This window comes from Eptatretus burgeri, chromosome 1 (assembly GCF_056783735.1).
Source record: "Eptatretus burgeri isolate ZD-2024b chromosome 1, Ebu_testis_v1, whole genome shotgun sequence".
Lineage (NCBI taxonomy): Eukaryota > Metazoa > Chordata > Myxini > Myxiniformes > Myxinidae > Eptatretus > Eptatretus burgeri.
The window spans coordinates 46,581,655-46,605,654 of NC_140961.1; the positions used below are offsets into that span (position 1 = coordinate 46,581,655).

At 43.5% G+C, this 24,000-nt stretch overlaps 1 protein-coding gene across 5 annotated transcripts in view; it reads left to right on the top strand.

Moving 5' to 3' along the window:
- LOC147034400 (mannosyl-oligosaccharide 1,2-alpha-mannosidase IA-like) overlaps window positions 1-24,000 on the top strand; it is a 106,507-nt gene that overhangs the window by 66,755 nt on the left and 15,752 nt on the right. For all 5 annotated transcript variants that reach the window (XM_085882342.1, XM_085882344.1, XM_085882355.1 and 2 more), the window contains exon 11: window positions 9,739-9,854. In XM_085882342.1, the coding sequence (XP_085738468.1) occupies window positions 9,739-9,854 (116 nt within the window). The remainder of the gene's footprint in view (window positions 1-9,738; window positions 9,855-24,000) is intronic.

Sequence of the window (24,000 nt, forward strand, 5' to 3'; positions counted from 1 at the left end):
CCAAGAGACCGTCTTCTAAACCTGAGGATAGCTTTTCCAAATTTGCCTTGTTTAACCGTTTCTTTCTAATGATTAGTTTTGATTTCTTAATGTAATTTAATTGTGTGTCTCGTGTACCATTGCTTGTAAGCTGGGTCTGCGTGCTCTTATGGGCCTTGTTCAGGTTTGTTGAAAAGGGGACGGGGACGGGGGGGGCGGGGGGTGTTTTTATCAAAAAGTTTTGTTGCCTTAAAAATGAATTGTGGAAGTAGGGGAGGCGTATTTTAACATGACTTTGCTGGTGGTAACAAGGGAATTTGAGGTAGGAAGTTAAGCAGAGTGTGGAGATGGAGATTGGAAGGAAGGATCCTAACCACATGGGATACTAAGGATTTGACGCAGAACTTTCGACAGGGTAAGGGTTGTACAATGCTTAACACAAAGTATGTCTACAGGGTTTAAATAAACCAATGTCACCTGAAGGGTGACCCGTATCTTGCCAAAAGGTGACCACGTGTGACTTCTTTAAGGTCACACTGAGGTGAACAGAGCTGCTATCCACCAGGAGCAACTCCTTGAGGAATATCTGCCTACGAGAGATTCCAATGAGAATCGTTCTACAGAGTAACCATGAAAAATATGCTTTTGCCTCATAACGTCACCAAATGACGTCATAATGTCTCAAGCTTGACATATCTAGAAAGCACTCATCGAGGTGTTCAATTTGAGATACTACACGATATGGTTCCTAAAACTTGAAAATTTGACCTTGGGGTCAAATATGTTTGACCTTAGGCGCTAACCATGAAGGTCAATCGCCACCAAAAATTAATCAGCTGAGCGCCAGACCATGAACTATATTCCCATGAAGTTTGAAGACAATCCGATCAAAATTGCTCAAAAAATAAGGGTTTCGTCGACTCCCCTGATTTGCGACAAAGTGACCTTGACCTTTGACCTTGACCTTCAAAATTTTGTGCGCTGAAAGGGACCTCTATAGGACTCTGATATGTGAAGTTACAAAAATTTCCAATGATAACTGTGCTCTGCAGAATTTTTTTATATGTGATTACAGACAAACAAACAAACAAACAAACAAAAAACATACAAGCTGACTAAAGGCCCGGTCACACCTTGACGTTTTAGCCAGCGATGGCAACGTATTAAAATGTATCTAAAACGCTGGCTTACGTTGAACTTTTGATGTTTTTTTTTAAAGATTCGGACGTATCCATAGCGACTTGGTCTTATGTATAACGCATTGGTAACGGACACAGAACGTTTCATTGTGTTATAGATAACTTATACCAACGAATGCTGAACCTGTTGTCGGCCTACACAACCGATGCCCAACGATAGTCTAACTTAGGCATAGCGCGTTGCACGCATCGCCGACGATGTCGTGACGTAGCCTATTAAAAGGCTGACTCACAACGATTCGAATCATAACTGCCGTAGAAATGGAAGTGACAACATCGCGGTCACACCTTGGCGATCTTGCCAGCGTATGCCGACCTAAGAAAAATGTGTCTAAAACGTTGGGGCACGTCAAATACGGTATGAGTAAGTTTGGTATACGTGAGTAGAACGCTAAAGTACGCTATCATACGTCGTAGTAAGTAGAGTACGTCAAGAAATTTTAAACATGTTCAAAATTTTACGACGTACTCGGCGTATGACACGCGTTCCGCATGCGATGGGGATAAGTTTTACACACGATATGTGGACGCTTACACACGTCCACAAAGGCTACTTATAAGCTACTCATAAGTCGAAACACATCGCGGTAATGGCTTTTTTACGCGAAACTTATTTCTAACTTATGTTTGACGTGCTTTGAACCAATTCTTTACGTAGTCCCAACACACATCGACGTATGTAGACGTATTCCAAAGACGTCTTCTGGTCGACAAAAAAAATAAATGAACGTGTTTCTAGCTTACAACTGCCATATAAAGACGTGTTCCCAGCGGTTTTGGGAATTGGTATATAAAAATGGTGTTCATAAAAGGGGAACCCAACAGTGTTTTCGAGTCCTTTTTGAGTCGATGTCCATGTCAGCAGTAACAGTATCAGTATTAGTATTAGTATTAGTAGTAGTTTGTTCATGTTGGCAGTAGTAGGTGAGTGTGAGGGGGAGGGTGTGGGTTATGATGGATCGTCCTTGCGTTTAACGATTTAACGATTTAAATGATAAACTCAATGATTTAAATGGCTGCATCTCCACTATTGAAAGTAGACGCTTGCGCTCAACAATTGGATTTTTTTTTACACTCAACGACTTTTAAACGGTACCACTCAGCTATTTTCATTGTTTACAATGAACGATTTAAATTGCTGTCACTCGCCTTTGTTTTTTTATGCTGGCGCTCGGAAATTTTAATCGTTTCGATTGAACGTGCTAAATCGCTCAAACCCCACTATTGAAAGTAGACGCTTGCGCTCAACAATTGGATTTTTTTACACTCAACGACTTTTAAACGGTACCACTCAACTATTTTCATTGTTTACAATGAACGATTTAAATTGCTGTCACTCGCCTTTGTTTTTTGACGCTGGGGTTTGGAAATTTGAAGCGTTTCTTCTGAACGTGTTAAAACGCTCAAACTCGACTATTTTAAATAGACGCTGCCGATGGACAATTGGAATCATAGCCAAGCTAGACATCGAAGTGTGAACATCCTCGTCATGCCGAAGAAAAGTTTGAAGAATGCTGCAAATAAGTGTCCTGGCCGTGGCCGTGGACGCTGACGCAAGGACGATCCATTATACCGACGTCTTTCAGCCTATGAGTAACTTAAAAGTAACGTCTGTCGATGTGTGGCAACGATCGCGTAACGTGCCAACTACACGTTAATCATAGGTTAGAAATAAGTTTCGGGTACGCTAAACATTACCTCGGCGTGTCTCAACTTATGATTAACTTACAAGTAGCATGTGTTGACGTCTGTCAACGATCGCAGACCGTGCATACAACTTGTGGCCAGCGTTGCGGAACGTGCGAGTCATACGCCGGCATACGTCGTGAAATTTCAAGCATGAAAAAATTTGAGGACAACCAAAAAGTACAACGTTTAAAGCCAACGTACAACGACGTATGGCAGTGTTTTTCAGCGTGCTCTCAATGTTATCAAAACTTACCCATAACGTATTCAACGTGTGCCAGCGTTTTAGAAAAAAAATTCAAAAATCGGCATACGTTGGCTAAAACGTCAAGGTGTGACCGGGTCTTAACATACCTTGCAAAAACTTCGTTTTGGCAAGATAATAACAGTTTTGTGGTGATGGAAGAGAATAGAGAGCAGAGATATGGGGGAATGAAAACAAGGATGGAAGCTAGTCTAATGTGCAATCTCTATTGGAAAGACACAAACAACAAGTAAACCAAGATGGGAAACTTGAAGCTCCTTTCAACATAACACCATTCAACAATGTAAAGGATGAATAGTTGCAACAGGGAGACTCAAAATCAACTGGCTTAGACTTAGCTTTTGAAGAGCAAAGCAGAATTTTTGTTATTCTTCTTCTTCATGATTTTCTGAACGATGAAAAACCCTTTGACTCGGTGGAACCAAATGCAGTACTCTTTCTCTCTGATGTACCATACTGTTCACAGAGTGCCGGTGCCAATGAGGCAACTTCCTGAGCCACGGTTATACTGGGTGGTTTGCTATTGCCTTCCCAGCGCTAGTTAGGGCAGGAATTTTGTAATTTTCTCAGGGTGTCAGCAATGGCTCACCTGCTCTTTGTGAAGGACACTGTGGGATCTTTTAGATCCATCAACTAATGCCAGCAGATGGGATGCCTGCTTAACGTCAATCCGAGGGACGTTACTTACAGTAATGAATCGCCCTGCCTGTGAAACACCGAAATGACAGTTGAGCTGGGTCGGGATTCAAACCCAGACTCCTCTGCTTAGAGATAAGTGTGCATACCTCTAGGCCATCCTGTCAGACCCCAAATGCAATACTAACAGCTATAAAATAACAAGGCTTCTAACATGAATATTTAATTCCCAAGCTATCAGCACACTTCACTGAACTATTGCTATGATTAATATTGGGAGGGTATTTGTGAGACAATATCTCTAAAACTAATTGCAGCATGTCTGTAATGTTGAAGGAGTGAATATCGATGGAGAACACCTAAACTGTCTACCTTTTGCTGATAATCATTTCACTTGATCCTGCCAACAATGGAGGAAATGCGAGAAGAACTGGGCAAAGCCAGGCAAAAACGTGGACCAAAAATAACCATCAGTCTATCAAAGAACAATGACACCAGAGAAATAAAAAGAAGAATCAAACGAGGAAGGAATCCTTATGGTAAATATTACTTCAAATAGAAGGTCAATGAGTTCATGATGGAACGAGAACGGCACTCGGTCGAGGGCATCCTTCTGCCAGGCTAGACAGTTTACGGTTTTTTATCCCACTGACAGGCCAGTCTGCATCTGGATCTGAGCACTACAAAGGCCCAAACAGTCATTTTGACCGATTTATTCTTTTAGCTCACCTGGACTTTAGTCCGGTGAGCTTATGCAATCAAGCATTGTCTGTAGGGTGAGTGAGTCAGTGAGTCCGTAAACACTTCAGTCATTATAGTTTGAACCAGTCATGATTTTGATGAAACTTGGCCACAAACTTCCTATGTGATGCCAAAAGAAAGTTTATTGACCGCATCAAAATCTGCGCTCATTAAGGGTGTCTATGTGGGGGTTTTTTGACCCCCCCTTCTATGCAAGGTTTGTCGAAGAGCGGAGGAGCTCCTTGTGAGCCAACCGCCATCCATATCGAGTGTCTGACTGTGTCTGTGGACGTCCTCCTGCAGTTGGGTTACTTCTTATTGGGAGGTTGGTGGCAGGATTTGCACTCCAGCCACTGTAAAACCCTTCATTCCACAAAACATTCTAGAAGCATTAAAAAATCTGCAATCCCACTCTGTGGGAGTACCTCCTGTGCAGCTTCCCTTCGCAGGGTAGCTCACCCAATGACGGGATTGGGGCAAAGCCTTCGGGACCCCCAATCCTTGATGATAGGAAGGAAACCACGGGGTTACATTCCCGGGTCAGATTGTTCAGTTCTACCGGAGTGCTCAGTTCCTCAATACTGACCACCGGCTTGTTGGAGAAACTCTTAAATTGCACCTTTAATCCAGGAGAATGGTACCATCCCAGCCTTGGCTGGATGTTGGCAAGCTCAAGGATGAGAGGGTAGCTGAGGAGTTTGCGAACAGGCTGAGTAGAGATTTGGGGGGGGGTCTGGGTGCTTTGGGGGATCCTGAAGAGTTGTGGAGTGCCTTCAAGACCACCGTCCTTGATGTTGCCGGGAGATGTCTTGGAACTCACCGAAGGGCGAAGAAGAATTTTGACTCTCAAGGGACACTGGATACCATTGACCAGAGTTGCAGGGCCAGGCTGAATGGCAGAGCTGTGCTGTTCATGGAGCTGAGGCGTAAAACTGTACGTGCACTAAGGGTGGACAAGGAGGCCTATGTGCGAGGAATCTGTGAGGGGGTAGAGCAGCACCTGCGGTCAAGTGATTCTCGTCCTGCTTACAGGAGAATCCGCGCATCCAAGCCCATCCCTCGGTGTACTGCAGTTAGAGCAGAGGGCGGTGGGCTCTTGACAGAGGAGTCCAAAGTGAAGGCCCGCTGGGCCAGTTACTTTGAGCAGTTGTACCAGGTTGATACACCAGCTGTCGAGTTGCACGTCAGGGGTGTTACAATCCCTATTGCTGACCCTCCAGTCAGCTATGGTCCACCTTCGTTTGTGGAAATGCAGGCTGCGGTGAACCGGTTGAAATGAGGTGAAGCTCCTGGGGTCTGTGGCATCCATGCTGAACTTCTCAAAGCTGGTGGAAATGCTGTACTCGTGTCATTGCGTGAAGTTCTGTGCTCTGCCTGGACACAGGCATCATCCCAACTGACTGGAAGAAAGGCCTTGTTGTCCCTCTCTGGAAAGGGAAGTGTGATCGCCAAGACTGCAACTACCGAGGGGTGACGCTGCTCTCAGTGCCGGGCAAGGTCTTTGCTCGGATAATTCTTGATAGGGCTCACCACCATCTGCTTTAGCACCAGCGTCCAGAGCTGTCAGGTTTTACACAAAAGAGGTCAACGATTGACCGTATCCTTGCTCTTCACAGAACGCAGACGAAAGTTTCGGCATGGGCTGCTTGCAGCCTATGTTGATCCCTGTAAAGCGCTTGGTTCAGTGAATTGGGATACCCTCTGGAGGATTCTTGGTCTTCATGGGGTGCCACCAAAACTGATCGATCTGATGTCTGAACTTTCCTCTGGTACTGAGAGTGCTGTGAGATGTGGTGGTACCATCTCTGACTTATTTACAGTTGTTACTGGAGTTCATCAGGAGTGTGTACTAGCCCCCACACTTTTCAGTACTTGTATGGACTGGATTCTGGGGTGGATGTCAGAGAGACAAAGCTGCGGTGCATCGTTTGCGAATGTCAAGATCTCTGACCTTGATTTCGCAGATGATGCAGTCATCTTTACGGACACTCGAGATATCCTTTTGGGGGCCCTCAAGGTGATGAATAAGGATTCAGAGCCGCAGGGATTACGGCTTTCCTGGGTCAAAACTAAGATCCAGGCTTTCAATGACTTCTTGGATGCTGCCGTCCTGTCTGTGCCTGCTTGTGGTGAGGCTGTTGATGTCATAGTGAGATTCACTTACCTTAGCAGTGATATTCATGTCTCTGCTGGCTGTGAGCAAGAGGTCAACAGGCGTCTGGATCAGGCCTGGGGAGTCATGGATTCACTGGATCATGGGGTGTGGCGCTGTTGGTACCTGTGCAGGAGGCCGAAAGTCCGAGTCTTCAGGTCTTTCGTGCTTCCAGTCTTGCTCTATGGATGTGAGACTTGGACTCTGACCAGGGATCTGAGACGGAGACTTAATTCCTTTGGTACCAGGTCTCTTTGGAGAAACCTTGGCTATCGCTGGTCGGACTTTGTGACCAACGAGCGGTTGCTGAGAGAGACTCAAATGAGATTTGTTGCATCGTCCGTGAGCGTCAGCTGTGGCTGTGTAGACATGTGGCTCGTTTTCCTGATGCTGATCCTGCTCACCAGATTCTCTCAGCGAGGGAGCCTCATGAGTGGAGCAGGCCAATACACCGACCACGTGCCTCGTGGTTGCAACAGGTTGATCAGCATCTCAAGGAGATGGGGATGGGCCAGGCATCTGCCTGGGGGATGGCCAGACGGAGGCCCCTGGAGTACCGGCGGAAAGTGGACACAGCAATGCCCTGCTCCGATGCATGCTCCCATACCTGACCTGACCTCTCACGCCCCAAAATAGCTATTTGCTCTCTTCTCCAAAATCCATCCATTAGGACCATACTCTGTGCAGAGCGTTGGTGCTGCCGAAGCAGTCTCCTTGGCTATTGTGAACAATCCTGGACGGGTCGCCACTCCGACACAGTATACCAGCATGCTGGCACTCATTTTGCCGACCTCGGAAGGATGACAGGCAGAGTCAACCCCACCTGGTGTTAATTCAACAGCTGAGCGGGATTTGAACTCAGGACCCTAGGATCCCAAGCCCACTACCCTAACCATTAAGCCAACACCAGGCATTCTCCAAAACTACACAAACATTTTCAATGAAACTTGACCACAACATTCATCACCCATGATGTACCAAAGTTTATTGACTGTATAAAAATCTGCGCTCATTAAAGGGGTCTACGGGGGTGGGGTGGGTGATTTTGACCTTCCAAAATAGGTATTTGCTGTCGTCTCTGAAACTACACATACGATTTCGATGAAACTTGACCACAACCTTCATCACCTTTGATGTACCAAAGTTTGTACACGGCATTAAAAAATAAGGGTCTATAAGTGGGTCTGCAGGCGATTTGAGTGACTTGCTCCTGATCCAGGTGAGCTTCAGGATGTGTGGTCTTATTTTTTTTTAAATTCAGGTCAGAAAGATTTCCAGCCTTCGTAATGTTAACCAAAATCTAATCGGCTTGTTCTTGTCACCTATCCACTGCTCCATCATGCTTTGTCATAATCCATCCAAAACTTTTTGAGATATCCTGCTATATATCATTTTGGCCCTGTCTCTCAATCATGAAGAATCACTTGAAATATATATTTTTTAATGATAGGATCCAGATCTGGGTCTTCAGCAAAATTCAATCAAGTTGTCCTTGTCACACCCAACCTGTTCACCAAGCTTCGTCCGAATGCGTCCATAACTATTTGAGCTGTCCTGATGAGAGACAAACAGACAGACAAACATGGGTGAAAACATAACCTTGTTCACCTTGAGTGGCACAGGTAATACATCGAAAGAAGACCAGCAGTTTCTCAATGAAATATGGAGAGGAGTATGTTAGGAACAACCTTTAAAATACAACTGAAGAAATGACAATAGAAGAGGAAAGATTGGGTGGAGTCAGAGATATTCTGCAAAAGATGAAAATACTCAATGGCAGCAATAGACAGGACATGTGATGGAGAGTGGAGACAACGAATGGGTGAAAAGATGAACAGTTCGATCACTTCATGATGGAAAACGAAATGATGTAAGACCAAGTAATAGATCAAGAGATGAGCTGACAAAATGTTATGGAGGCAGCATCGAGATGAGAGCGACACCAGACAGATAGATCTCCAACAATCATGTTGAGGCCTTTTTCCTGCAATGGACCGAAACGGGCTAAATGAGGACGATGAAGGATTTGTTAAAATCGGGTCACTATGTCTCTCCCATAATACGACAGCTAGCGCTCGCTTGCCTCTGCCTGATAAAACTAGTCGGGTATGGCCTTGGAGGATGAGGTCTCGGTTGTTGTAGTTTATAGTCTCATTATCAGGATGGTATTAAAGCAAAATGGGATGCAGTTGGTCGGCAATGATACTTGTATCCGTGGGATGTAACAATCATTGTAAGGGACGAGGGAATTGGGGCCATTCCATGAAACGTCTCTGGATTTATTTATTTATTTTCCAAAATTGAATTCCCTGTACAAGTTAAGGGATGTATTAAATTATCTCTTGCACTTGTTGCTGACAATTTCTACTTCCCACATTACATTAACCTTGTGACTTGTTTTTATCCAGTGTGACCTCGATGTTGTTTGAATGACTGTTTTGTCCAGCACGTGCATTTGGTTGTCTTAACCCTCATTGATGTTCATTCGTTCCTGTTGAACATATTCCTGAATGTTAATTTGTTTCGCTTGTATTTGTAAGTGAACCGTTCTGTACCATTCCTTGTTCATGTTTCACTTTTGGTTAACGTGAATTGCTGTTGCAGCCAAGTGAGATATTTGCCCCTTATAGAATCGATGCCATTGCTTTCGGTGTGATTGTGCTCGTTTCCAGAGACATTTTCCATGCTTCAGTAGTGGTTTGTTTTCGCTGTGTGTTCAAAAGGTGATGCACGTGGTGGAAACAAGACTTGTGTTTCATTAATGAGTTCTTAAAAAAATATAATGTCCACTGTGTGACATTTTTATTTTAATTTTTCATCTATTATGTGCACATTATTATTTAATTAGCTATTGTCAGTGTTAAAAGTAGAAATTTGGAGCCAGGGGTTGGGGTTTGGGTCGGGATGGGGTTGTGCATTGTCTAACTCATTAAGTTGTTTCTTCAAAAAAAAAAAAATGTTGTGGGGGGGGGTGTGTAGGGGTTGGCTCCATCTCACTATAATCATTGGATTTTGTTCGGCCTCTTGTTGCTTTGCCTGCTTAGCTTTGTGGGTCAAAGTTCATGTCCTTCCCTCTTCAGGCTATTGAAAAGCATTGTCGAGTAGCGGGGGGCTATTCTGGCGTGAAGGACGTGTACGCCAACCACCCGACGCACGACGATGTGCAGCAAAGCTTCTTCCTGGCAGAAACGCTCAAGTGAGTGTCTTCACATTTGAACTTGTAAAAAGAAAAACGGCAACAGTTCTCTCTGCATGTTCAACAAATGAATGTTGGTTTTTAATTGCTTGGTTTTAATAGTGCATGGGGTTGCTTTGAGCATAATCATGGAGGGGGGCCAATAATAAAAATTAGACAATTGATGATTATAGAAAGAGTAGAAAGCACACTTATTAAACATCTACTAAATCATCACGTACAAAGAACACCGTGCAAGAGAAAACCCTCTTTAAATTTCTGATAAACCATGATAATAAAACCTTTGCAACTGTATATTATTTTATCCATTCATTATAATCTTCAACAATAAGACAAGTAAACAATATTTTAACATAGCAAAACCCATCAGGGAGGACACAGTGAGCTGGCAGTCAAATTATTTTGTGGCCTGTTATGTTATTACCTCTGCCACTGAAGGTAGACAGAGGAGGTTCAGTGGGGTGCCCGGCATCGGTGAATTTTCATTTCAAGTTGATGCAAACGTTTACTTTCGGTATTGCCTTGAAGGTTGAGGTCTATAGAACATTTTTGGTCCAAGTGGACAATGATCAGCACCCATGGGGGGCATACCCGACTCCCCCTCCCCCCACCCCAGGCGACTATTGACACAAGAAGCCGCCATTTTGACGGTGTCGGAGTAAATCCACACAAAACATGTTATTTGATACACTTGTCAGCAATACTTGGACGTGATCGAATACTGAAACTTTTTATTTATCTTTAAATGGTAGAACAAGTGATTGGTTGGGTTGTGAAATATGTCCTGAAAACTAAAACAGAATCGATTTCCACCAGTGGTTAACAACTACTTGAACAATATTATGCAATCCAAAAACAGCTGAAAACAAGAGAGGGAGCACTCGGGAGAGTGCAAAATCTCCGCCACCAATACTGCTGGGTCACTCAAGTGAACCTTGTATCTTATTCATTAAATATGTCAACAGTGCTGAGAGTTATAGTTCTTTTCTCCAACATTTTTTTGGGGGTGGGGGGGGGGGTTGGAAATCACTTAAAACATGTAGAAATGCAAAAAAAAGAAATCGAAATTTTGTTGAAAAAAGTTGCAAAAAAATTTTTTTCTCTCACAATTTTTTTTGGAGGGGGAGAGGTGGGAATCACTTAAAACATGTAGAAATGCAAAAAAAAATCCTTTTTCTCTAACAATTTTTTTTGGGGGGGGGTTGGAAATCACTTAAAACATGTAGAAATGCAAAAAAAATTCCTTTTTCTCTAACAATTTTTTTTGGGGGGGGGGACCAAGTCCAAAATCTAATGGCATGATCCTTGGACCATACCTAACCCCCCCCCCACCAAGTTTCATCGAAATCCGTCGAGGAGTTTTTCCGTAATACTGTTCACAAACAAACAAACAAGCAGTCATAGACTGGTACTTACGAAATCGTCAACTTGACCTCTGACCTTGTCTAATAAAAACTGTCTCTAGAGAAGGTAGCGACGCAAACCAGAAGTTTCTACGATGATTCTGTTCCAAACCATCAAAAATCGAATATTTGACCTCACTGTGACCTTGACCGTTGACTGATTTTGACCAAAATCTAATCAGCACTCGCCATCACCCTCCTGAATCACGTGGTGTAATTTGACATTGGTAGCTTCTTCCGTTCTCGAGTTAATTGTACCAAACCATCAAAAATCGAATATTTGACCTCACTGTGACCTTGACCTTTGACCGATTTTGACCAAAATCTAATCAGCACTCGCCATCACCCTCCTGAATCACGTGGTGTAATTTGATATTGGTAGCTTCTTCCGTTCTCGAGTTATCGTGCCGACAAACAAACAAACAAACAAGCAGTCATAGACTGGTACTTACGAAATCGTCAACTTGACCTCTGACCTTGTCTCATAAAAGCTGTCTCTCGAGAAGGTAGCGACGCAAACTAGAAGTTTCTACGATGATTCTATACCAAACCATCAAAAATCGAATGTTTTGGATGTTTGACCTCACCGTTACGTTAACCTTTGACCGATTTTGACCAAAATCTAATCAGTGCTTGCCACTACCCTCCTGAATCACGTGGTGTAATTTGACATTGGTAGCTTCTTCCGTTCTCGAGTTATCATTTTTTGGATGTTTGACCTCACTGTGACCTTGACCTTTGACCGATTTTGACCAAAATCTAATCAGCACTAGCCATCACCCTTCTGAATCACGTGGTGTAATTTGACATTGGTAGCTTCTTCCGTTCTCGAGTTATCGTGCCTACAAACAAACAAATAAACAAACAGAAACGGAAGTCATCAATATACTTACGAAATCTTTAGATTTCGTAAGTAACAAGCAGTCATAGACTGGTACTTACGAAATCGTCAACTTGACCTCTGACCTTGTCTTATAAAAGCTGTCTCTTGAGAAGGTAGCGACACAAACCAGAAGTTTCTACGATGATTCTGTACCAAACCATCAAAAATCGAATGTTTTGGATGTTTGACCTCACTGTGACCTTGACCTTTGACCGATTTTGACCAAAATCTAATCTGCGCTAGCCACCACCCTCCTGAATCACGTGGTGTAATTTGACATTGGAAGCTTCTTCCGTTCTCGAGTTATCATTTTTTGGATGTTTGACCTCACTGTGACCTTGACCTTTGACCGATTTTGACCAAAATCTAATCAGCACTAGCCATCAGCCTCCTGAATCACGTGGTGTAATTTGACATTGGTAGCTTCTTCCGTTCTCAAGTTATCTGTACCAAACCATCAAAAATCGAATATTTGACCTCACCGTGACCTTGACCTTTGACCGATTTTGACCAAAATCTAATCAGCACTAGCCATCACCCTCCTGAATCACGTGGTGTAATTTGACATTGGTAACTTCTTCCGTTCTCGAGTTATCGTGCCTACAAACAAACAAACTAACAAACAAACAAACAAACAGAAACGGAAGGCATCAATATACTTACGAAATCTTTAGATTTCGGAATTCCGGAAATCTTTAGAAATCTTTAGATTTCGTAAGTAACAAACAGAAAGGGATGAAAACAGTAACGTCCGATCTTCGATGGCGAAGTTTAAAAATGGGCCATATATTTATTTGCACTGGAAACTGTTCTAATTCACCTATTTAGCGCATTTGCTCTTGCTCAGACGTGTGCATTTCAAGTTAGCCTTCTTGCATTTTCACAATGAACAAACTTTTGTGCAAGTGCACTTCACATCGAGTTTGAAGATGTCCTTGGCGAGGGGCAGCGTGGTCCAAATGGGAACCAGCTTACCATCCTTCTCCATCCATCCATGATTCCTGGGGTTCTCAACAGGCACCAATGGCTCATGGGCTGTAGTGGGCCACAGCACCCGGTGTCACACTTACCACTGCATTTACGTGTTGCCAGAAATTGCACAGGTAATAGTTTCAGGTGCTCAGTGGGCTTGAGAGAACCCTCCACATTATGCCATCCAAAATCAGTCGGATCCAACATGTTCCCATTGTGATTGACAAGAAGGGTGACTACATGACGTATCGCATAGATGACGTTCTGATATGCCCTTGGATAACACTTGATGTAGGAGGCAGCTCATCGAGACCGTTGACAGTGTAACTTCGAGTGCAACACCCAATTCACAGCTCATCAAACATCGAGGTTGTCGGTTTGGTCCTTGAGCCTGACCATAATTGGACAAAGAAAAGCTTCACCATCTGGATATCATGCTCACTGAGGATGGGGAACTCTCCACAGTTAGCTAAATAAGCCAGAGGATTGCATGCCACAGCAACATGCTTCGTACCCATTTTACTCAGGTAATCATCACGAGTTGTAACATGTGCTTTAACAAGCACCTGCCAGATTGTGACACCTAATTTCTCAGAAAGGATGTGTCAAGAGATGTATGATCTGCTGTTTTTCACCCTCCCCAAACTGGACACATAACTCCTTCAGACCCTTCGTCATAAGGTAGTGAGCGTAGCGCAGCAGCAAGTGTCGTTTGCTTTTGAGTGTTAACACTGCCAGTGTCATTTGAGATCATTGCGACATGATTGCACCCCCTCTCGACAGCCCAATTGATGTGTAGAATGATGTGAGCATCCACCGCCTCCATCCAGTTGCTGAGTTCTGCCAGGTTGGCAGTGTGAACTCTGGGCTGCTCGATGAGGCATGCTGGAAAGGCTTTGTTGTTTGCGAGCATGCTATTCACCACCAATGCTGTGTCCTTGACATCACGCATCGATGTCATGTGCAAGCAGCAGCAGATTCAATTTGTTGTAAGATGAGCTCCAGAATTTGTCAATCTGTTGAGGTATTGGGACAGTTTCGTCCATCACGGCCAGCTCAACAGAGCCATTTGTGCCAGCCGGACGAATATGCTCGCATTCTTTTATCGACAGCTCGTTGTAGCTGTCAAAGATGACATGAGTTTCTTACACTGGACAAACACCATGTGTGCCTGATAGCACAGATTTTATGGCCTCACCAAAATTGCTGAAAGAACAAATCTGGGACTTGACAAATTTTTAACATAAAATCAAGGATGGTAATCATTTTGAGCAGTTATTAACCTCCGCCATCGAAGATCGGAGGTTACTGTTTTCACCCCTTTCTGTTTGTTTGTTTGTGAACAGTATTACGGAAAAACTCCTCGACGGATTTCGACGAAACTTGGTGGGGGGATTAGGTATGGTCCAAGGATCGTGCCATTAGATTTTGGACTTGGTCCAAAATCCAATATGGCCGCTATGGTGGCCATTTTGAAAAAATATTTGAATTTTTTTTTTTTGCATTTCTACATGTTTTAAGTGATTTCCAACCCCCCCCCCCCCCAAAAAAAAAATTGTTTGAGAGAAAAAAAAAATTTTGCAACTTTTTTTTCAACAAAATTTCGATTATTTTTTTTTTTTTTTGCATTTCTACATGTTATAAGTGATTTCCAATAAAAAACATGCCAAAATTATAATTTCGGCTGATTTTGGAACTTCAGGTGGATATACCCACATAAAATCAATTTCTGTCTCAAGGAATCTAGTTATGACTAATGAATCGAGTATGTAAAAGTTAAAAGTAAAAGGGAAAGTTGCAAACTATAACTCTGTGAGCACTGTTGACGTCATATTGAATGAATAGGATATCAGGTTCACTTGAGTGACCTTGCAGTATTGGCGGCAGAGGTTTTGCACTCTACCGAGTGCTCCCCCTCTAGCTTCCTCTGTAATGCAGTCTCCCTCATGGAGATGAGTCTCCAACTCTAAAATTAGGATGCGTTTTGTGGGTACATCGCCATCAAACCTGGGGGTTTTGAGAAGCTCATGGGCGAAGATGTCATTGAGTCACACACCATGCTCTTTCGCTATTTCAATGTCATGCTGAATAGAGGTCGAGATGGTGGGTTTCAATGTACCAGGAGCTGGGGGATTCTTCTCTCAGACACTGATGGCATAGAATCTTGGAACATTCTGCTTGGAGATGGAAACACTCAGCTCCTTGGTCTTGTCGACATAACGCTCGTGGCGGAAGTCTCAGTTCGCCTTCTTACCATTCTCCATAACTCTATGTCGCTAACTTTTGATGTCATCATTGACTATATGCTTGGTGACTAAGTTGGGGAGTTGAATGCTCAGGACAAGAATGAGAAACAGATTATCACGAGCTTGCACAAAATCAAGCACTTGAGTAACATTGCAATCAAACAACACCCCCCCCCCCCCACAACCCACCCCCAATCCTTTCCTTCCGCTAAGCTCATGGTGGATTACTGTTTCCATATGGTTCATTAAATGGTCATTTGTGAAGGCATGACAATTATTGTAGATGCCAATAACTTCATGGAAGAGCAACTGCCATTCAACAACTATCTCTGAGTTGCGCATCTGCCCAACGATTCCACCCTTACTTTTAGAGGAACGCTGGATTGATTGCTCCAGCTTCATGTGTGGAGCCAGATAATTGAAGCTGCCACACCTGTCCTTCACCACAAATTGATCATTCATGAAACTTCTGTACAACTCAGGATTCTCCACCTCAAGCACTTTGATTTTCTCGAGATACCATCAACCATAACGGGAGGTAGTTTACTTTCAATTTTTTGGAATGCACACATGGCAGAGTCGACAGTAGATACGTGTATTTCCCAGTTGTCATCACAATCTGCCACAATGGGATTTTTTATGTGACCCATGATCCTCTGAAACACTCCTCAGAAACGGCACGACTCTGACTTGGCCTCACAATCTCTCAGAAAGTGCTGAAACATCTCTCTCATGTTGTCAGATTTGTTGATAACCTCAGCAAACTTAGCACGTGAGTTGCCGTGCTGCTTTTCCCCAAGAACACCTTTCAATTCTACCACAGGTGCAACAAAAGGATGTGCAGTGTCATTGGTCTGCCAAAATGCTCTCCAGGCCAGTGAGTGTATCCAGCACCTCAGACACAATGAGCATCCCTCATAGTGATCGAACATAGTGGCCATCAGACAACACAGACTGAAGAGTGCACTTCCCAAAAACCTCACTCGATGAGGCCATCTTCCATGCCACTCCCACTGATGTATCTCCCAGCCCAACAAAACAGCACTTTTGCCATGTGGAACATCCCCATAATGGGATATACATCATGGAAAATGGCTGGTACTGGCATGCCAATGTCAGCCACCATGTGAAAACCTCATCACAGAGAATGGGAATCGTTGCCTGATCCAACTGCTTTTGCAGACTTTCAAAATTTGTGAGAGCCTAGCGTGGCATAGTCTGTGACTGGTGAAGGAATGATAGGAACCATCTCTACTCACATCAGAGGTACTTGTACAGAGGAGATGAGTGCATATATTCCACTCAAAGGAGGCAATTCACCTGGAGTGTGTGGAAGACCACAGCACACAAACGAGATCAAGAACTCTGTTTTGTTAAGTTTTTGGATCGCTGAATCAGACAAGGTCAAGTTTGTGTTCTCTACCAACTTGAAGTCTGGGGATACGCTTGGTCGCACAACAGGTTTAGTGTGTGCAGGGACTATTTGATATGGAAGGATTACCTTGAGAGCACGTGGAGATTGAATTTGGATGGTACAGGATACTGGGGGTTCACTCTGAGGACTAGTTGATGCATCCTGGACCAGGGCCATTACAGTGTCATGTGAGCTCTGCGTCGGCATTGTTTATGGCCCCAATTGTGAAGCTCTCTCTGGTGAAGTGACTAGGAATTGGGGAACCAAGCAACTCAGACGTCTGAATGGTGAATGCCAACAGCAGCTTTCTCGCACCCCTCAACTCTTTATAACCTGTAGATACATCAATACGACAACATAGATGTCAACATTTCACGACGATGGCATTTCCCATCGACACTTTGACCTGAAGAGGGGTTCCCCTCGCACCATTCAATAATTGAAAGTCCATGATCTGAAACGGACAGTGCAGCTGTGAATGTTGATGTTTCACAGCTCACTCAGCTTCTTGACCAACACTTATACCATCTGAATTAAAACCATTACGCCCGATATCAGCACCATCGATTCCATCCACATCTAGTTACCATCTTTAAAATCTCTATCTTCAACATACAATGTTTCTCAGTGCGAAACAATGTAAGGAGAGAGTCGGGCATCAAGGTACCTTCCCAGGCCTTCCTTAACTCACGACAATCACAAAACGTACCATTTAGTTTGAAATTGACCCTTTCAATTTCCTTACTCAAAATCTCTTCAGCTACTTTCACAACATATAGAGCCTTGATCTTAGCAGCCAATTCATCTGCCTTGAGGTGAGAAGAAAAAAACATTTCTGGTTTGTTCTTTTGATGAGGTCGGAAAAAATTTACATCATCAGGATAATGATCAGAGAGAAAGTGTTTAACAACATAGTTGTAAACTTCAACGCTGTCATCAAAGCTATGCATGAAATTCCCGATTTCTGTCATGGTAAATCCATACCCATCTTTCAGCAACGGGTCATTGTACTCCAAAGCTTGCGTGAAAAGACCACGTTTCTGAGACCTGTATGATGTTCCTTGAGATCTGACCTCTGTGTGTTCCTTGCCTCTGACTGGGCTCGCTCAAACTTGGCCAGATATCTTTTGATACAAATATTGTGAGTATATATCTGCAGCATAAACATCAGCATAGCTATTCAGATCAGCGACTCCAAGAAAAACCTCATCTTTGAAATAATTTGTCACCTTCAATAACTGTTAGCGTGATCTTTCTCACCCATTCTACACTTGTCTCGAATCTTTTCCCCTTTCACTTGGATTGTCACATTCCCACCCACATGGATGGTACATTCAGGTTTTTTGGGAGTCAATTCCAGAGCTTGCTGATGGACGGGGAGTTGTTGAGCTGTGTCGTGCCATGGGTTTGGTCATGTTTTCTGCTGCTTATTTTATTTTATTTATATGCAGCCTGCGGCTGCTTGGCTGCATCATTTTCTGGTAGTGCGGCTGTGCCGCTGATGTAATGCCCTCGTTACCAGCAAGCTGGTATTCATTTTGCCAATCTCGGAAGGATGACAGGCTAAGTCAACCCGATTCCGCTGCTTGATCATCCACTTCCATATCAGCATTTTGACTTTCCACCTTTTTTGTACGGATCAATTGCATCTCGTTAGAATCTCGCAAATGTTCCACCAGCATATGTGATCCCTATGGAGGCGATCCTCTACAGTCTACACCAGGGGTCGGGAACGTGTGGCTCGCGAGCCAGGTATGGCTCTTTTGATGATTGCATCTGGCTCGCAGATAAAATTGGAGTTTGAAACTTGGAAAGCCCAATATTTCTCGCAGAAGCTTTACCTATAGTTTGGTGTCGTGCTTCATTCACGTGCAGGGCTGAACTTGGCAGAAGGAGAGAAGAAAAAACACCTCCGAATTGTCTGAAGCGGTTTTTGTTTCGTCCAGTCATGCGGCCGACGCGAGTAGTGATTTCGGTTCCTCCAATGACGTGCCGCCGCCGAGACGCGTCACGGAATTCATCTCGACCAATCACGCGCCACCGCTGAGGCGACTCGTGATTTCGGTTCCTCCAATGACGTGCCACCGCCGAGACGCGTCACGGAATTCATCTCGACCAATCACGCGCCACCGCTGAGGCGACAGCATCCCAGAGTCGGCCGGCCGCGCCGCACCTCTCGAGTATGTCAGCCCGTGCGCAGGCCAGCCAGACTCACTTGGGTCAACATCTCCCTCTCTCTCATTTGCTCAAAGCTAACCCTTCGACGAAGAAGATGGCGAAAAGAAAAAAAGATGAGGAGTATCGTACATTTCAGGACGAATGGGCCGAAGAATTTGCCTTTGTGGAGAGAGCAGGTTCTGTGGTGTCTAATTTGCAATGACAAAATTGCATCGATGAAACGGTCGAATATAAAGCGGCACTTCGACACGTGCCATGCTACCTTTGCATCAAAATACCCTGTGGGAGACAGCAGAAAGAAAGCGTGCCAAGAGCTACAGAGCAGGGTGCAAGCCAGCCAGCAGCAACTCCGCGTATGGACCCGGCAAGGTGACTATAATTCCGCCAGCTTTGCTGGATCTTTAGCAATAGTGAGGAACGGAAAACCATTCACAGATGGCGAGTATGCAAAAACGTTCATGCTGGATGTCGCCAATGAACGTTTTGATGATCTTCCGAACAAAGACAAGATAATCAAACGGATACAAGACATGCCTCTGTCGGCAAGAACTGTTCATGATCGTACCATCATGATGGCAAACCAAGTGGAGGAAACGCAAGTGAAGGACATAAATACAGCGCCGTTCTTTTCCCTGGCTTTGGATGAGTCAACAGACGTAAGCCATTTGTCGCAGTTCAGTGTGATTGCAAGATATGCTGCTGGTGATGCACTGCGCGAAGAAAGTCTTGCTGTTCTGCCAATAAAAGGGTCCACAAGAGGTGAGTATTTATTCAAGTCTTTCATGGAGTTCGCTCAGGAAAAAAAATCTACGAATGGATAAACTTATCTCGGTGTGTACTGATGGTGCTCCGTGTATGGTGGGGAAAAACAAAGGATTTGTGGCGCTTCTCCGTGAACATGAAAATAGACCCATCCTAAGTTTCCATTGCATTCTACACCAGGAGGCACTTTGTGCTCAGATGTGTGATGGGCAGCTTGGCGAAGTGATGTCGCTGGTCATTCGTGTGATCAACTTTATTGTTGCCCGAGCCTTAAATGCTCGCCAGTTTAAAACACTGCTGGATGAAGTTGGAAATAACTATCACGGTCTGCTTTTGCACAGCAATGTGCGTTGGTTGTCAAGAGAGAGAAGGTGCTTAGCCGTTTTGTGGCTTGCCTGAACGAAATCCGGACTTTCCTTGAAATGAAAGGGATTGAGCATCCTGAGCTAGCCGAAACTGAGTGGCTCCTCAAGTTTTACTATCTCGTGGATATGACTGAACATCTGAACGAGCTCAACGTGAAAATGCAAGGCATTGGAAATACAGTGTTATCCCTTCAAGCCGTGTTTGCTTTTGAAAACAATCTGGAGCTCTTTATCATGGATCTTCAAACAGGTCGTTTACTACATTTTGAAAAACTGAGACAATTTAAAGATGCATGCACAGCAAGTGAGCCCACTCAAAACTTTGATCTCCACCAGTTAGCTGGCTTCACATCCAGTCTTCTACAGTCATTCAAAGCACGCTTTGGAGAATTTCGTGAGCACACTCGTCTTTTTAAGTTCATCACCCATCCAAAAGAGTGTTCACTGAACACAGCCGACCTCAGTTACATTCCTGGTGTCTCCGTCAGAGATTTTGAAGCAGAAGTGGCTGACCTGAAGGCCTCAGACATGTGGGTGAATAAGTTCAAGTCACTGAATGAAGATTTGGAAAGAATCGCACGACAGAAAGCAGAGTTGGCGAGCAAGCACATGTGGACAGAAATGAAAAAAACTTCAACCCGAAGACGAGCTGATTATCAAAACTTGGAACGCGCTTCCTGTCACATACCTCACACTGCAGCGTGTGAGAATTGCTGTATTGACCTTGTTTGGATCTACGTATGCATGTGAGCAGTCATTCTCACATCTTAAAAACATCAAGTCCAACCTACGATCACGTCTAACGGATGAAAGCCTCAACGCTTGCATGAAGCTTAACCTCACCAAGTACCAACCAGACTACAAAGCCATCAGCAAATCCATGCAGCACCAGAAGTCCCATTAATGGTGAGTATTATAACAACATTATTTAAAAGAATAAATTCAGAGGCTTATTATACTCACATTTAGTTGAATTCAGTCTTAAAATATATTATATGGCTCTCACTGAAATAGATATCCGAATATTTTGCTTTAATGGCTCTCTGAGTCAAAAAAGTTCCTGACCCCTGGTCTACACCATCAGTTGGGCAGATATCAAGAAGCCTTTCAAACTTGAAAGAGATGAAAGCAAAAATACATACAGTCTAATGAAAACCACTACTTTCTCATAAAAAATTTTTTTCCAAAAGTGAAACATGATCATTAAGGCATGTTGAAATCGGTCTGAATTGGTTATTATTACTTACGAAATCTAAAGATTTCGTAAGTATATTGATGACTTCCGTCCTCTGTTTGTGTGTTTGTTTGTTTGTGTGTTTGTTTGTTTGTGTGTTTGTCGGCACGATAACTTGAGAACGGAAGAAGCTACCAATGTCAAATTACACCACGTGATTCAGGAGGGTGATGGCTAGCGCTAATTAGATTTTGGTCAAAATCCTTCAAAGGTCAAGGTCACAGTGAGGTCAAACATAATTCCGTAAATTCATGGGGAGAAATGGAGTATTTTTGCTTCGGGTCGACGTTACGAGTTCGTTTTAACTTCGATTTTAATTTTGTCTTCGGTATTTGCGATCGCTAAGGATGCTTAAAACTCTGTTGTCAAAATTCTGGTAAAAATCAGATGTTTTGGAGACGTTTTAAGATTGTATAAAAATATTTCACTCGCTGCGTCACGGCTCGTCACGTGGTGCAGCGCGCTCGAGCAGAGGTGTCGTTGAGTCACGTAAAGGTTTTGCATGTGCACGCTGACGGTGTTTTCGATAAAGATGGTGTTTAAAAGTTATTTTTTTATCCCAATAAAGGTTATCGTCGCATGCCTGACTCCCTAAAGGGGCTGTCACACCTTGACGATTTAGCCAGCGTATGCCGATTTATGAAAAAAATTTCTAAAATGCTGGCACACGTCGAATACGTTATGGGTAAGTTGTGCATACATTAAGAGCACGCTGAAAAACACTGCCATACGTCGTAGTACGCTGGCTTTAATCGTTGTACTTTGCGGTTGTCCGCAAATTTTAGCATGCTTGAAATTTTACGACGTATGCCGGCGTATGGCTCACACGTTCCGCATACGCTGGGAATAAGTTGTAGGCACGCTATGCGATCGTTGACACACGTTACTTGTAAGTTACTCATAAGTCAAAACATGTTGAGGTAATGATTAGCGTACCCGAAACTTATTTATAACCTATGAGTAACGTTTTGTAGGCACGTTACACGATCGTTGACACACGTCGAGGCACGTTATGCGATGGTTGGCACACATCGACACACGTTACTTGTAAGTTACTCACATGTCGAAACACGTCGAGGTAATGCTTAGCTTACCCAAAACTTATTTCTAACCTGAGTAGCGTGCTTTGAATCTATGAGTAACGTACCTCCAACGCATATTGACGTATGTAGACATATTTGATTGACGTCTTCCGGACGACCACATAACTTACTGAACGTGTTTCAAATTTACAGCTACCGTATAATGGCGTATTGGCAGCGTTAAAAAAAAAAAAAACAACAACACCAACTTCCGATATTTCGTCACGTGCTGTTACATCACGTCCGATTGCCTCTTCAGTTTGCTCGTCTTATTCTTAGTTCCTCCTCTGTGAATATTTTCTGTTTGAGGATATTGTCACGTCGACGTCGAAACTTAAAAGCAAATGTCCGAATATATTTTAAAATTCGTGATAGACTTTAAAAAACAACAACAACAACTTCAGATATTTCGTCACGTGCCTTCACGGAGCCAAGGAGAAAAAAAGAAAATGTGCCTTGACTGAGAAAATAAGTTCCGGGTATGCTAAACATTACCTCGACGTGTTTCGACTTATGAGTAACTTACAAGGAACTTGTGTCAACGATCGCATATTGTGCCTACAACTTATTCCCACCGTAGCGGAACGTGTGAGCCATACGGCGAGTACGTCGTAAAATTTTCAGCATGCTTGAAATTTCACGACGTACAAGGCGTATTACGACGTATGGCAGTGTTTTTCAGCGTGCTCTAAACGTATACTCAACTTACCCATAACGTATTCGACGTGTGCCAGCGTTTTAGACAAATTTTTCAGAGGTTGGCATACGCTGGCTAAATCGTCAAGGTGTGACTGCGATGTTGACACTTCCAATTCTCAGGCGGTTATGATTTAAATTGGCGTGCAGCAGCTTTTTAATAGGCTATGCCACATGATCGTCGGCGATACGTGCAGCGCGCTATGCATACGTTAGACTATCGTTGGGCATAGGTTGTGAACGCCGACAACACGCTAATCATTCGTTGGTCTAAGTTATCTATATGTGATTAAAATGTTCTGTGTACGTTACCAATACGTTATGCATATGTCCAACTCGTTATGAATACGTCCAAAACTTTAAAAAAAGCATCAAAATTTCAGCGTACGCCAACGTTTTACATACATTTTTATACGTTGCCATTGCTGGCTAAAACGTCAAGGTGTGACAGGGCCCTAAGCCGTTGGATTATGTAAAGATTGTTGGTGGATGGCCGAATATTACGGTTTTGTGACTTCAATAAAATAATATTAAATAATTGCGTGGAGAAATGGAGATTTTTGCTTCGGTCGACGTTACGATTTTTGATGGTTTGGAACAGAATCATTGTAGAAACTTCTGGTTTGCGTCACGACCTTCTCGAGAGAGAGCTTTTCTTGGACAAGGTCAGGGGTCAAGTTGACGATTTCGTAAGTACCAGTCTATGATTGCTTGTTACTTACGAAATCTAAAGATTTCGATATAAAGATAGCTAATCTAAAGATAGAAATCTAAAGATAGCTTTTTCCGTTCTCGAGTTATCGTGCCAACAAACAATGTCAAAGTACACCACGTGATTCAGGAGGGTGATGGCTAGTGCTGATTAGATTTTGGTCAAAATCGGTCACAGTGAGGTCAAACATTCGATTTTT